This window comes from Molothrus ater, chromosome Z, assembly GCF_012460135.2.
Source record: "Molothrus ater isolate BHLD 08-10-18 breed brown headed cowbird chromosome Z, BPBGC_Mater_1.1, whole genome shotgun sequence".
NCBI classification, from domain to species: Eukaryota; Metazoa; Chordata; class Aves; order Passeriformes; family Icteridae; genus Molothrus; species Molothrus ater.
The window spans coordinates 60927579-60940302 of NC_050511.2; the positions used below are offsets into that span (position 1 = coordinate 60927579).

The 12724-nt window shown below is 34.5% G+C and overlaps 1 protein-coding gene across 5 annotated transcripts in view; it reads right to left on the reverse strand.

Moving 5' to 3' along the window:
- The window catches only part of FAM172A (family with sequence similarity 172 member A), a 264993-nt gene that overhangs the window by 198681 nt on the left and 53588 nt on the right, over window positions 1-12724 (reverse strand). For all 5 annotated transcript variants that reach the window (XM_036403453.2, XM_036403451.2, XM_036403452.2 and 2 more), the window contains 2 exons: window positions 11603-11668; window positions 3503-3694 (listed from right to left, as the gene is read on the reverse strand). In XM_036403453.2, the coding sequence (XP_036259346.1) occupies window positions 3503-3694; window positions 11603-11668 (258 nt within the window). The remainder of the gene's footprint in view (window positions 1-3502; window positions 3695-11602; window positions 11669-12724) is intronic.

Below are 12724 nucleotides of genomic sequence, written 5' to 3' on the forward strand. Positions count from 1 at the left end.
CTCATTATAAATTGAATAGTCCACTCATTCCCAGGGGGGGAGGGACTTGAACTTCAGTCTCTCATGCATCAGACAACTGCTTCTGTCAAAAATCAGTTTTCTGAGAGAAAGTTTCAGCAGAAAATTTCTACTTTAACAAAATAGCAAACCTATGCAGTATTTTTGTACTGTATTTACAGGATATTGACAGTTTCTTTTGTTTTAAATATCTTTTTTAGTAAGTATTTGTTTTAATTTAGTTTTTGTTACATTCTTACTGCCTTACTAGCATATTTTTCTTCTTCATACTTGTTTTTCTAAAACAGGTTTTGTCCTACCACATTTTAATGTATTTACATGTGTTTTCAACATTATGTACAATTTTCTCCCTCCTTCTTTTTCTACAATCTGTTCTCTATCTAGTTGCTTATTTGTTCTCTTCATATTCGTTCATATTTCAACATTTCTTTTACACTATCAAGTTTGAATTTTCAAATTAACACAATAATGCTATCTCTTCACATAAACCCTTGTCAACTAGTCACAATACCTCTAACACAAAAGATTGAATCTACACAATAGGGCTAGATATAAAACATGGAACAAGAAGCATTACCTACAGGAATTGCACAGATCAAAAGAAAAACATATTTCTAGCTACTTGAATTCCCACCAGGATTTTTCTCTTCGAATCTTTTCTCTGTAACTTGCAGGAACCCCAAAATACTAGAATTTTAAAATACAAAATTTTAAGTCCATACATTGCTCCCTTGTTCCACACATGCTTCAGAAATGGGGTTACTTAATTCTTTTTTCCTCAAAAGCGTTGCATCTGAGAGAAATAGTTTCTACTCTTCCCTTAAATTCCTGTTTAGAAGTATCAGTTCATCCTGCTCAATCCGCTGCTCACTGATAACCCCAGCTGCTACATCCCTGTTTTCAGTTTTTCTAAGAATTGAACTGAGAAGAGAAGCAAAGAAAAAAGCAGAAAAGTTGTGGGGTTTGGCCTACTTAGAGGGTGGTTTTTTGCTTGTATGGGTTTTTTGTTTTTGAAAAGCAGGTATTTCTGAATTAGCTCCTGCACATAGGACATTCAAGCGCTACTTCTGTAATCCCCAATTTTAATTTTTTTTAATTAGAACCTTATCTTCAGCAAATGTTTTAAGCTGGCTGCAATGCCTGCATGTGTTGCTCAGTCACATTAGATCATGGGAATTTTCAAATCCTACATATCATTACCCACTTCAAATTCACATAAGTCTATTAGAAAAAAAAAATCCATGCTCTCTTGTCACCAGCACTGATGCTTTGGTAAGGTCTGCTGGCTTCATTCAAGAATGAGACCTCTTCTTAGAAGAAACACAGAAAGATCTACGAATATAATTCCCTCCTTCAAATAATGTTGCATGAGGGATTAGCACAATTTTCATTCAGGCTATTACCCTCTAGGCTAGTTATTTGCATTTTGTAAGTGACATGACTAAATCAACTAGAGGACTGAATACCAGAAATTGATGCAATTTTTACCATTATTTTTATCATATGTAGTCCTTACATTCTACCATAATTTTCTGCATTTAGAAATGTAATTTATATGATCTATATGTGAAGCTGACACAGACACCCCAGCTTGTATCTATATATGTATTCTCTTTTTAGTCAAAACCAAATGATTCTAAATACTTTTAGTGGGGTCCAACTTCCATAAAATATTGCTTTATCTAACCAGATACACAACCAATTCCTAGTACAGGGATTACAGGATACAAAACAATAGCAACACATTTAATGACATAACTGAATTTGACTTAACACAACTGAATACAATCTATTAGTACACTTATCAGAATTTTAAGGTGCACAAAAAGGGACAGTAGGTTTTACAGTAGCTGGAATTACTGAACTAAAGAGAACTACAAATTTAAAAACCATATTAAGGAAAAGCTCAAAGATAAGAGCACAAAGTTTGATGTACCAATGTTATTCAATGATTACATTTTTGTAAAAACATTTTCTCATCCAACAACTGGGACTTGTCCTGTATTGTTTTTTTAAGAAGCATTCAAAATGTGGAGATAAATAATCTGGTTTTAAGTATAACAGTCATTTGAGAAAACAGAGGTTTGATCTCTGTCATACTAGCACAAATCACTGCACAAAATAAATAAAAATAACAAAAGAGAAAAAAAAATCTCCTCAACTAGAAATAACCCTTAAAAATGATGTTAAATAAGTGTTAGTATCCCAGTTTGAAATACTCGGTCTCTCATTTTGCCCAGGACAGCAGCATCTCTAAGAAAGAACAAAAATGCAAACATGTAAGCACTGTACAAAAACTGAAGTAGCTACAGCTATTTGGGTTTCTTGGGAAATGTTTTGGAGCCAGCACTAGAAGTCCCACACTGGACCTACCATACGGGACCTACTGTACTGCACTCAATAATCCTGAGGTACTTTTTGTTCTGTCTCAATCTGAATCTTGATTTAAATTAATGAAAAACCTAATGTTAGGAAAAGATATGCCTCACTTTCACAGGGCTAGGTTTCTTTTTCTCATGAAGTATATTCTGATGCTTTGATAGTGAGTAAAAAAAAAACCAAAAACTAACTTAATGTCCTAATGTTTTTATATGTTTTCTTTCTTTGTTTTATTGAAAAAAAGCACCATTTTTAATCCTGAATACTTTAAAGACAGCTGCAAAAATTATCCATCAACCACAAAAATTAAGCGCTTAGCAAAATATGTAACAATAACAATGACAATACTGATATTTAGAGTAGAATATTAGCTTAACTTGGCAAATATAATAGAAACAATGAGTCCTAAAAAAGCTCTTCTAATGTTTATTACAGGAAGTTTCCTTTAGGCAGCAGGGCACATATGATTAATTACTCCTGCAATGTTCCAATGACAAAAACATAACACAAACTGTCCACTGTCTCTCAAATAGATTTAACAAAATAGTGTCAACAACATGTGAATGTCTTCTATTGTCAAATATTGATAAGTAAACCAGAATGAACTGGTATTTAGTGCAAGTCTGAGAAAGACAGTGTCTTTAATAAATTCAGTACAATCCCAGTAAAAACACTGCGTGTTATCATGAAAGCTCATGTTACCATTAGATTACAGCAGTCATTGAGCAATAATATGTACAAATTAAATTAAATATAAAAGAAAACAATCTAAATTGTAACAAATTTCTGTAGTGTCTTCTGCTGCATTGCATCACCTACTAAGGACTCTCGTCATAGTATGGGGCATATTAAACTACATGGCGTGCCCAACACAACAACGACATGCAACTAAATTTTATTTTACTGCAAGACAGGAACTTGGTTCCACCAGAATAAAGATCCAACAAAACAAAAAAGGTATTCCCATCACAAATACAATGATCACACAGTAACATATAGAATACTGATTAAAAAATTAAAACTTCACAGGTTCACAGCTCTTCATACACAGGCACACACATGCACATCCACAGCACACATCTTGCATCCTTGAACTTTCACTTACCTCAATAGCTCTCTTTATGTACGGTATCTGTGTCCCACTGTCCAGATCTTCATTAATTATAAGTCTCCTAGCCCACTGACCAGCTCTGACAACGCCATTACCATGAATTAGGACCAACAGCTTGTCAGGATTTACTAATGCATCTTCACTCATAAAGATAAAGCTCTTTGGTTCAGTCTCAATTGCATCAACCTGCAATTACAGACATCACACATTTTAATGCATCAATATAATTCTTTGAAAGAAAACCTTTAGTTACAAAGTTATCTACCAAATTTATATAAAAACATTCACCTCTAAACAACCATTTCAATGCATGTGTGCCCAGGACTAAATAAAAATAAAGCAAAATATGAAACATAGCTTTGAAACAAATAAACATACCAAATTTTAGAACAGCAATCCAAGGAACATTTAAAATTAAGAAAAGGGGTAAAAGTTGTGCTAAAGCTTTGAAACATCAGTCGTTTACAAAAATTTATAGGAAAGGAAGAAAGTCCATAAATGAGCAATTGGAGGTGGCAAGAGGGAAGGGAGTGAGGAATTTCTCACCTCTGATATGCCTGAAGCAACAACAAATTCTTACATAATACGAAAAAAAAAAATCCTGGAGAGTTCCAAATCAGCCACCTGAACATAAATACTTGATAAGCTACATATAGGAACCAGTACTGTAAATTTGTCTGTTACAAATTTAATAGGACAGGTCTATTAAAATATAGAAATCCAATTTGGTTCTAAATAATAGCTTCATTAATAGTCCTCTGTACCAGGGTCAATGCTTAGCTACTTTGCTGTAGGAAGAGACCAACAATTAGCTTTGATATTCAGCAAATTGCAACCTAATAGCACATTTTGTCTTTAAAGAGAATAAAGCAGCAGTTTTTGTTCAATATAAACTAAAGTTTTTACACTTGGTTTAGCAACCCTTCTCAAGACAAAAGAACTGTCCTGATGTAAACACCATGAGGGCAAAACAAATCCTCATGTTCTCAAATCTACTTCTCTTTCTACTATATGAATACACAGAAGGAGAAAGAACAAAACAGGCACATCTCCCCTTCATACTATACTCCATACCCCTCCACCCCCACAGCCTAACTGCCCAGCTGCTACGAACACTCTGCAACAAAGAAAAACAGATCAGGTTATGATCCCCATGCTGAGAAAGAAGGAATTGGCTATTCGGATTAGTTTTGGTAGTTTTTTCTCATATATATGGGTATGTATTCTTAACTACCCTTATAGTAAGAAAAATTAATTCTGCATGCATCTTCAGACTTTTTTAATGTAAACCCTACAAAATGTTTTTTTAAATGAAGTCAATGAGGCTACTTAAACAAAACAAATTTGTAAATGAAAGAATAGTCATGTCTTTCTTCAGTATTTGCCATCACACTGAAGACCTTATTCCCCTGCTCCAAAACAAAGTAACATCTCACATGCCTCAGAGTTTGCACAGGAAATGTACTCACTTTCTCTCACACTGTGCGAAAATAGAAAATATGATAAAGAGTATGTTCTATTGAAAAGACTGGGGCTACAGTCAGATCATGCTGCTGCTTCTGAAATAGCAGTACTGACACCTTAAAAGGTGAAACAGATTAGGTAAAAAGTCAGCCAACCCTGAATCTCAGATAGTACCTGGCAACATGCAATTGACTTCTGCCCACAAACTGAATATTTATAACACTATACTTAGGAAAAAAAAAAAGTAAATTTTGCATTTCAGACTAATAGGTTTAGTTTAGGAGGTTTTAGCACTTATATCACTTATATTGTAAGTGCTAAAGTTTATATTGTAGTATATAGGAAATACCAGCACTTAGTGGTCATATGTACTAGAAGACAGAGCTAGTTACCATTCCTGCAAATAAGTTAATTTTAAAAAACAGCAAAAAATATCCACCAAGATCATAAAAAAGTAATTTTTAGTCTTTTCCCAAAATTAAACACAGTTAGAGGTTTTCGTTGAGCTAATTTACCTTCAAACAGTAGTAATTTATTAGATCCAGCTTTCACTAAAGAATGCATGTAAATATCACTCCTATACACAACCTTACTTTACTGGCAGATCAACATGGAGCACCATTTAATGCCAGACACATGGAGGCCACATAAAATACTTTACAATTATTAGCCACTTGTTCTTCTGGACCTACTCAACATCACTGATTTCTGGTCACTTAAATCTAAAGTGAATAAATACAGGAAAATGTTTTTTAGATTAGTTTAACAATTTGATTCAACATTGTTATTTACAGGTGAAAACAATTCCAGTAATCTGTAGCTAGGCATGCCAAACCTATCTAAATTATAATGGTAATTTACTGTTTAAAACTACAGTTTAATTTTCTTTTTCTTGGACTTTTTTCTCAATGCACAATAATTCCCGAAAGTTTATGAATGTAGGCAGCTATGGAAAGATCTCTACATATATTATGAGATTCTCAATGTTTTTAAACAGTGAACTTCCTTTTTCCATATGATTTCTCTATCAAATGACTTTTCACCTAAACAGTAGTACCAGTCAATAAAATGTTTCAGCACCACACTAGTAAGTATTATGCACAGCTGCCGTGAATATATAGAGTAAAATCAAACTACACTTGAAATCTAGTCTTATTGTCATCCACACTACGACATCAACAATTACCCTTTACTAACCCAATATTTATGAGAGCTGACAGGGTTCCAGGAGTCTTTTATCTAAATATTGGAGTTTTATAAGATTGAATGTTGAAAAGGGAAGAAAATCCACAAGTACTTTTCTTCCACAATTATTTTTCTTACTAAGTATTTTTCTTATTTCAATTGAGAAACATGACAAAAATTATGAGCCTTGAGCCTACAAAGTAGGTATAAAGTGTAACTGGAGGAAGAACATGGCAAATAAGTGGAATTGAAACTGATAAGACTCAAAAAAGATTGTAAGAATTATGAGCAGCTGGTGGAGAGAAAATCTGCTCATTTGCTTCCCAAGATGAAAAGTCATCTTCTATGTGTTTCAACATAAACATCACTAACTTGCTTTAGTTAAAGTCTTCACAGTATTGAGAATCCTGATTTAGAATTTTTCAATCAAAAATGTAAAACTAAGAACTGCTGATCAATATTACAGGCAGCTAATCAACATTTGACTATTGCCACAACTAACTTAACAAACCTAAAATCTGAAAAATTTACAAACAAGCATTAACTTCACTTAAGTAACAAAACTGGCAAAAGGAACGTGAATTGGAGATAACAGACCATTGTTTCTCAAAGAAAAATAATTCTTCTATGAACTTTTACCTATTGAAGTGAAAGTGGAAATCACTGATAACTGAGAAGATTCTATGAAGTGAGACATTTCAGTGCCATTGCCAAATAAACATGTGTCCTGTTTTCAAATAGGATAGAGTTAATTTCTTCTCAGTAGCTGATAAAGTGCAGTGTTTTGGCTTCAGAACAAGAATGGTATTGATAACACTTAGGTATAACACTGATATTTTGGTTTTCTGCTAAGTTGTGTTTATCCAAAGTCAAGGACTTTCCTTGTCTCATGCTCTGCCAGTGAAAAAGTATGCAAAATAAACTTGGGGAGAGCATTGCTGGGACAGGTGCCCTGAACTGGCAAAGGAATATTCCACACCCCAGAATATCATGCCCAGGATATAAAATATAAACTAGGGGGAATTACCCAGAAGCATGGCCAGTCTGGGTTCGGGAATCTGGAGTCTGGCATCTGGCATTGCACATCACTTTTTTTTTTCTGGTGTTATTATTATCATTTACCATTATCACTATTTTACTTCACTTTAGGTTATTAAACTGTTTTTATCTCAGCTAACAAGTTTTATTTTGATTCTCCTCCCCATTCCACTGGTGTTCAGGGAGGTAAAAGGAGGGTTGAGCAAGCAGCTGCATGGTGCTTAATTTCCGGGCAGGCTTAAAACCACTATAACATGTTACTGATTATTTAAACTTCCATCTCAGGCTTCCCCAGAAGCTGTTAAAGATGCAGTTAATTTGGAAGCACACTCCACTTGCCTTCAACAGCTAAAGAAGAGCAAAGATCAATCACTGATTATGCCACTAAAACTAGAGAAATACAAATACTCCATCTGGCTAAAAAATTGCCATCTTCCTTTTACTCCAAACATAACCTTCAATGGAGTGCAAAATAAAACTTTAGAAGCAGTAATTGAATGGCCTCTCCTTTAATATGAGACTCTTTATTAAAATGTTCATGTCCAGTAGTACTTGTTGAACATTATTATAAGTATAGTGCTTTACAGTAACAATAGTTCAACATGGATCTTGGCCTCCCTGTGTAGGAAAAAATGTTCAGAATCGTTCAGTCAAAAATGCTGGCATAATACAACAATAGGTAAGCTCTCCTGATCTGCCAACTGGTCTTACTTTCATATCTGAAACCAAATTAATTAATTTTTGTATCCCAAACTGAAGTTGCCACCTAAGAAAGCAAAACAAAAACAGCAAGTTGGACTTTACACACAAAGTTGAAATTACAGAAGATAAAACGCCATCATGCTAAACCTTTGAAACATAACATTTCCATTCCCTACTAAAATCATGCTGAAAAGAAGCCCACACCACCTAACAGAGTCCTGAAACACATTTCTAATACTCAAAAATTACAGGACTGCCAGCTTCATTATCAGCTGACAGAAAAAGGAAAACCAATACAACAACTTTCTGATCACCTGTGATGAAATTAAAAGAAAAAAGTTTTTTGTACTAATCTCAAAAATATGCACATAAAAAGGTTGTGTGTGTATATATATGTATGTGTGTGTGTGTATATATACACACATATGAGCCATCTTGGTCAGACCAAGGTCCAGGGTCCTGTTTCTACAACTGGCAGATTGCATAGAGGAACAGTAAAAACAGTGGTTACAGAGTGATTCTTGCCTGGCTTTGACAGCTGGTAACTTTGGAACCTTGAAGCCACAGTTTATATAACTGGGCATGCACATTAAATAGTTCAAGGCACCTATCCCACCTCAATATTGTCAAATGGTTTTTTTTGACTGCATTTATACCTCTCTCCTTGGTAGTATTCTGTGGCAATGAGTTCCACAATATAATTGGGACATATATGAAATAATACTGTCTCTTTCAGTAGAGATCTCCTGCCTGATAATTTAAACTTGATGCCCCTTAGGATCTCTATTATGAAAAAGGCAAAAACCCATTTCCTATTCATCTTCTCTTCACCTTTCATGATTTTATAGATTTGTCATATTCCTTCCTCAGCCCTCTATTTTCCAAGCTGAAGAATCTTTGTTTAATCTTTCTTTGTCTGAAAAGAATTTCATGTCTGTGATCATCCTTGCAACCCTCCTCTGTATTTCTTTTTAATTCTTCATATCCTTTTTGATATGGTGTCCAGATTTCATGCAGTGTTTAACATGAGGGCCCATATAATGAGTGGAATGACGATGTTTTTCTGTTTTGTTCTCGATACCTCGTAATTCCTAACATCCTATTTGCTTTGAGGGTTTTTGACTGCCATCGAGCACTCACTGATGTTCTCAGAGACCTACTCACAATCACTCCAAGCTCTTTCCTGAGTTGTAATTTAGAGGCCACTGTTGTGTTTACAGAGTGAGTTATCTTCCCCATAATTTCATATTTACCAGATTTGAATCTCCTGTCATTTAATCATCCAGTTATTCAGCATGAATAAATAATTTCCCAAGTCATCATAATCAGCTTTAGATTTAACTATCCCAAATAATTTTAGAAAAAAAACAGAGAAGTTTGTTAGCTTGTATTAATTCCTTTTTTCCTTTTGCTTACAGCTATGTCAGCTCTTAATAGTATTTCTCTGGTAAGTTTATTTCATCTGTAAAATATGAACACCTTTCTCCCCTTCTAACCAATTAACTTTAAAGGGGACTACCTTCTCCTGTGCTTTTTAAAGCATCTGTTTGTTGACAGTTCACTGGAAATATCTGTACTCTTTTACTGACAAAATATTTCTTCTCCATGTGATCTGTGACTCCTGCAATGAATTCTGGATTTTTTGAAAATAAACTTGTACTAATTTCCCCCAAAATGATTACTATTATTATTATTATTATTATTACTATTTATAATAATATCTATTATATATATATATATATATATATATATATTATTACTATTTATAATAATATCTATAATAAATATACTATTTATAATAATATCATTATTACTATTTCAGCAGTAAGTTAAATACAAATTGGTTGTTCTGCAGCTTCATGTTTGATTTCCTATAGAATCCTAGGTTTAAAAAAAAAATCTCATCCTGGAATTTGTTTATTGTGCAATATATTAACTTGTCCTCAGGTCTCCTCTATTGACATGACAAATTTTAGACAGCTGCTCAGAATTATATCCTGTTTAGGATAGTTAAGAGTGTGGAAATTGGACAAGTAGTATTGGAATTAATTATGTTAGTTTTTCTCATTTGACCTGGGTATTCATTTTAGCTGCAATTCATCTACTGGCTTTATCAGCTCTCTTTTATTATTAACCTTTACAACTCTAACAAGATCCTCAAATTTGGTTTTTCTGAATTTACTGTGATTTTACATGTAACTTACCAACACTTATACTCTCCTCTATTCTCATCCTAAGAGCTGTTTTATTACTTTTACCAGTGTCCTTTACTAGTTTCAGCTAGAGGGTTTTGTGCCCTTCCTTTGGGAATCTGTCGCCAAGAAACCTGAACCTTAGAGCCAGGCAGATGAATCGCTACAGATGTGACATAGGTGATGGAGGTGCTGTAACACTTATCCCGAGTTTCTTCATCTTCATGCTTGGGAACTAATTGAGCAGCTTTACCGCTGCTCTACTTATATGCATATTCTTCATATTATTTTTTAGGAATCAAAGAAAGTTCTATAGCCTTAAAATCCAGATTCAAAGTTTATAAAAGACAGCTTCATAGTTTCACAGATGAAGTGTGACATGGCTTGAGAAGTCTTTTGATACATTATATTTCTGGAAGTACTTTTTGGACCAAAACTTCACCAAGAAAGAAAATCAGCCAAAAAGCTGGAGATCGTAACTAGCACTGCACCAGGCAGACTGTCATGATGAACCCAATCCTATGTCTGTCTACACAGAAAAATCTGAAGTGGGGAAATGGTATCTCAGTCTTGGCTCGCAGGGGATTGGTGCAAGCACCAGGCTGGGATATTGCCCTTAAATTTCTCTGTGAACCTTGTAGCTCAGCTCCTTCTGCTGTGACCACGAAACACTGAAAAAGTCCTTCTAGGAAACTACAAGTAGTTTGGTCAGGTCATCAAAACATTCCTTAAGCAACATTCAGGGAATGGGAACGGGACTACTGAAATCTTACAGAACTGTTAAGGCAAAAGACCTTTTCCTTCCATAGCCTAAATAGGTTTTCCTTGACTGAATATGAAGGTTCCTCTGAGAATGACAGCAATTCAAAAGATTTCAAAGAGCATAGGAATAATCCTTCATAATGATGGAAAATCTACATAGTGCTGTCACACTCCAGTCTCCCCTGCGCTCTCCAATATAAAAATACCTGAACATCATCATATCACATCACATATATTTATAAACACTCTGATATGTGGGGGAGCACTTAATCTTTTCCAAGGGTTGATTAAATATTTTCACTAAGTGACAAAAGCACTTTATATTACATGCATATTACAAATTACTGAAAAAGCATTTTTCAAAAAATGACTTGGAGTATTTCACTGATACTGAATGTGAATGTAGTCCGCTGCCTGCAAAGACACTTCTGTTCTCTACATCTGTAGACATCTCAAAATACCCACAAATACTTTTCAGAAAGCTTATAGCGTTCCTATTAAAAGCACCACATTTTGAAAATTCTGGTATCTGGTAAGGTAAAGAAGGCTCAGTTGGAGAAATCAAACACATGAGAAATGAGGTGGAACCACATCTCCAGATGCAGACACATGCAAAATGCAAAGGCAGTGTCCTGAAACAATGCCCTGCACAGAGCCCTGGCAAACCTTGTCTTTATATGAATATGGGATCACAGGCTATGCTGGGTACAGATTCAAAAACAATGCCCTTGGAAAAATAAATTATACTTACTGGAAGAGTTACTTTCTTCAAGTGGCATTCATTCTGCAGTAGTTCATAAATGTATTTAGTAATGATCTGGAAGAAAAGAAAAAATAGAATGCCATCAGATACTAAAACACGTACAATAATGAAATATGTAGGAAGACAACTTAAAGGCTAATTGGTTAAACTTTTAAGACTTGTATATGTTTTGCCACTTTCCCGAATCCTCTACTGTATAACTAATTATAGAACTTGGAGCTTAGACATAAAATTCTCTCTGTTTCACAGAAAAGACTTCTTGCCAGTACAATGGAAGGGTAACTGTACCTGTGAATCCATCATGCACTACTGTGCGCACAATTAGGTGAATAACAACCTCAAAACTAAGGTTTATAACCAATTAATATATACTCGGGGGGTAGAAGAAAGGTTCTCTTTGTAAAGAAATACTTTTAAAGCATTTTGCCTACTGGCAGATTTCTAGAATTCTCTCCCCTCCAGGTTCACTTCATGATTTACATGGAGAGCAGATTTGTAGCCACCCTCAGCTAAGTTAATTTGCCATTTCTACTTACTGAACAGGGGAGGTACGGATCGAAGATTGCTGAATAGAAGAAAACCCCATACAGACTGCCAACTATGCAAGAGTTTATGTGTTTTCTCCATATAGGAATAAAATTGAAATTTCAATCCTGAAACTAAAGGTATCATTTCAGAAAGCAACAACATGAAGAAAGAAAAAAACCAAAGACCAAACAAAACACCAAAAAAAGCCCACAAACAAAAAACCCCCAAACAAACAAAAACAACATGAAAATCCAAACAAAACCACAAAACCAAAACAAACCAAAACCCACCAGAAGAAAAAAAGTTACGAAACCCACAAGCCACACAAAAATCAACCTTGTTAGAACAAAAGACTTGTCCTCTTAAATGTAACAAAGCTGTTCACATTTCAAATTCTTGCCTCCTATCTAGGGACATTTTTTTTCTGCCCTTACATAGTCTAAGAAAAATGGAGATGCAGATTAACTATTTTCTAACTATGATTAATTTGGGAATTAAACTGAGGAACAAACAGGCACTTCATCCATTTGAGGCTGCAAAAACAGTGTGGACGTTACTGCCTGGATTTCAATGACTATAAGA